This window comes from Coenobita brevimanus, chromosome 57 (genome assembly GCF_032717465.1).
Source record: "Coenobita brevimanus isolate Jiangsu-jjx chromosome 57, ASM3271746v2, whole genome shotgun sequence".
Classification (NCBI taxonomy): domain Eukaryota; kingdom Metazoa; phylum Arthropoda; class Malacostraca; order Decapoda; family Coenobitidae; genus Coenobita; species Coenobita brevimanus.
Window position 1 is genome coordinate 25,505,362 of NC_137010.1, and position 2,500 is coordinate 25,507,861.

General features: G+C 43.4%; 1 protein-coding gene across 2 annotated transcripts in view; it reads right to left on the bottom strand.

The window, feature by feature from the left end:
• The window catches only part of LOC145402314 (uncharacterized), a 22,906-nt gene extending 21,592 nt beyond the window's left edge, over positions 1 to 1,314 (bottom strand). Inside the window, exons 1-2 of one of the 2 annotated variants that reach the window (XM_080274452.1) lie at positions 1,279 to 1,314; positions 1 to 334 (exon numbers count right to left, since the gene is read on the bottom strand). The exon at positions 1 to 334 is cut by the window's left edge and continues 536 nt beyond it. In XM_080274452.1, coding sequence (XP_080130578.1) covers positions 1 to 235 — 235 coding nt within the window. In that variant the 5' untranslated portion in view covers positions 236 to 334; positions 1,279 to 1,314. Of the gene's footprint in view, positions 338 to 1,278 lie in introns of both variants that reach the window. The other variant, XM_080274453.1, reaches the window with a different exon arrangement.
• Positions 1,315 to 2,500: the final 1,186 nt, after the last annotated feature.

Sequence of the window (2,500 nt, forward strand, 5' to 3'; positions counted from 1 at the left end):
TGACCACGGTGATTATGGAGCTGATCTTCCTTTCCACGGTGCTCTCCAGTCGTGCGAATCCTGACTGGAGTTCCTGTCTGATAGGGTCAACGATACTGGTTGGGAGTGAATCTAGGTGATCCCAGACTGGCTGAAGAGGGTCTGATACCCTGATTACATCCTCTTGCACGGTCGAGTGGATTTGGATCGATAGGAGAATCGACAGGGTGAGTAAGATGGATTGGGAGGCCTTCATGATTGAGTGGCAAAGACAAAGAGACGACGAGAAGAGGGAAAAAGCCTCTTTTCTTTGTTTCTTTCAGTCCTTCTCTGATTTTCTCTATCCCAGTCACATCTGCTGAGTCAAAAGAGAAGGGAAAACGTTGAAAATATTAATATTTTTGGGGAAGAAGAGGAATTAAGGAGAAGATGGAAGGAGGTAGGAAAGGAAAGGGAGATTTCAGGGAAAGGTGATTCTGTGCATTCCTTGTCAAATGAACAAAAACAAAAAAGTTAATGAAGATGAGACAGATCAGAGGACAGGACGATGTAGAGAGTATAGGGAAATGATGAAAGGAGAGAGAGAGAGAGAGAGAGAGAGAGAGAGAGAGAGAGAGAGAGATTCAGACCAAGAGGTTATAGAAGCAGTGAGAGAGAAATTTGTGAGATGGAGACAGATCACTGGGAGTCTAAAGGGAAAGCCTGACAGACAAGTGAAATACGTGCCTAGGGAGAGGTAGACGAAAGGGAGGAGGAGAGACGCCACAGGGAGAGACAGAGTAAAGGGCGAGAGACAGCCTTGTGAAATGTACAAATGGAGATCCAGATACAAAGGGTGACTCAAAAGGGAATGACATGTAAGAGCGGGGGGAGGGGGGGGGGAGTACTACAAAGGGAGAGACGAACGTACACAGAGACAAAAGTACAAAAGGAAAATCAAGCCCCCCCCAAAAAAAAAAAAAAAAAAAAAAGTAATAAACGGTGAATCAGGCACACAGGGGCAAAGGGAGAACCAAGCACAAAGGGAAACACTAAAGAAACACAGGGCGAACCAAGCACACACAAAAAAGAAACACTGAAAGGAGAATCAAATGGAAAACCAAGCACAGGGGGAAACACTAAAGGAACCCAGGACGAACCAAATAAACAGAAAGAAAATACTGCGGGAAGAACCAAGCGCAAAGGGAGTAACAAAAGACAGAACCAAAGTACAACCAGTGAGTCAGACAGAGCACAGGGAAGTTAGAAAGGGAGAACCAGGCACAGAGGGAGTACCGAAGGGAGAACCAAGGGGAATACCACAGGGAGCCCCAGTCCTGCCCCCACACACACTAATCTCACACTGACTGACTGACTGACCCTTACACAAGTGGGGTGGGGCAAGGGGGTCGCCTGGGTTCAAATTTATCAAAAATCTTAACCAGTTTCTATGATCAGCAAGTCTCTAGTACTTCATAAATTATTAGAAGTAGATTTGCTTTTCTTTTTTCTCGCTTTGCTATTCACTTCTGTTTGGTGTTGAAGTGTTAGATAGTTATATAGGTGAGGATAAGATTTATATATAACAGTCTGATACACAACTTATCCTGAAAAAAAATGGTAAATATGGAGTGTGGGTCATAATGTAGATTTCAGTCATCACTCGTAACCAAGTATTGATCGTTGTCCAACCGCCTGACGATTTTACTCAGCAGAAATAAACCCCTCCCCTCTATAGGATAAAGTGTATGTTATTTAGGCAGTGTAAATATTGAAATGACATCATATTCTCTTTCATATTACCTACGAGAGATACATCGATAAGAGCATTTCAGCCCCATATCTACAGTACGCTGACTTTTGTATATACTTTGCATACGTTACCGCCAGAGGGTTTTATTTAAGCTAGGAAGGGTCTTTAATAGTGCAAGGGTTAATGATCGCCGTATCAGACTCAAAAGACTTGAAATGACCCTCCTGAGCTGAATTGTTATGAGGTAGCAAGAACAAGCTAAAAAAGAGTAATGTCATTGAAGTGAACTGCTAAAAACAAACACGAGAACCCTGAAGTCCGTTTGTGTGTTGCAGCCTAAACCATGTCGTTAATAAATAGAGATGATTGTCATGAATGTGACGTTTTGCTGATTAAGTTCATGTTGAAAGAAGATGAAGCTTCCATATCAGTGAACATTTTCGCATCTGTAATTTATGCCTACTGTCGATATGAAGAGTGACGGTATTCACTCGCAATAGAGGAGTAATACGGCGATATCTTGTATTTAATTCTTCTATACTGTGTTGATACTGAAAAGATATACGGTCTGGCGGTAGTAAAAATAAAAATAAAATAGAGAGAGAGAGAGAGAAGTAGGTCGTGTTAGAGGAGAGATAGGAAAAAGTGGAAGGGGGAGGGTGCGCGCGGGTAGGGTAAGGATGAGGATAAGAACACAGTAAGGAGAGGGTAAGGAGGAGCCGAAGGGTGGGTGTTGAGGGGTGGGGAAGGGCGAAGCTGGGAGAGGGCTGCGACAAGGAGGTGGGTTGG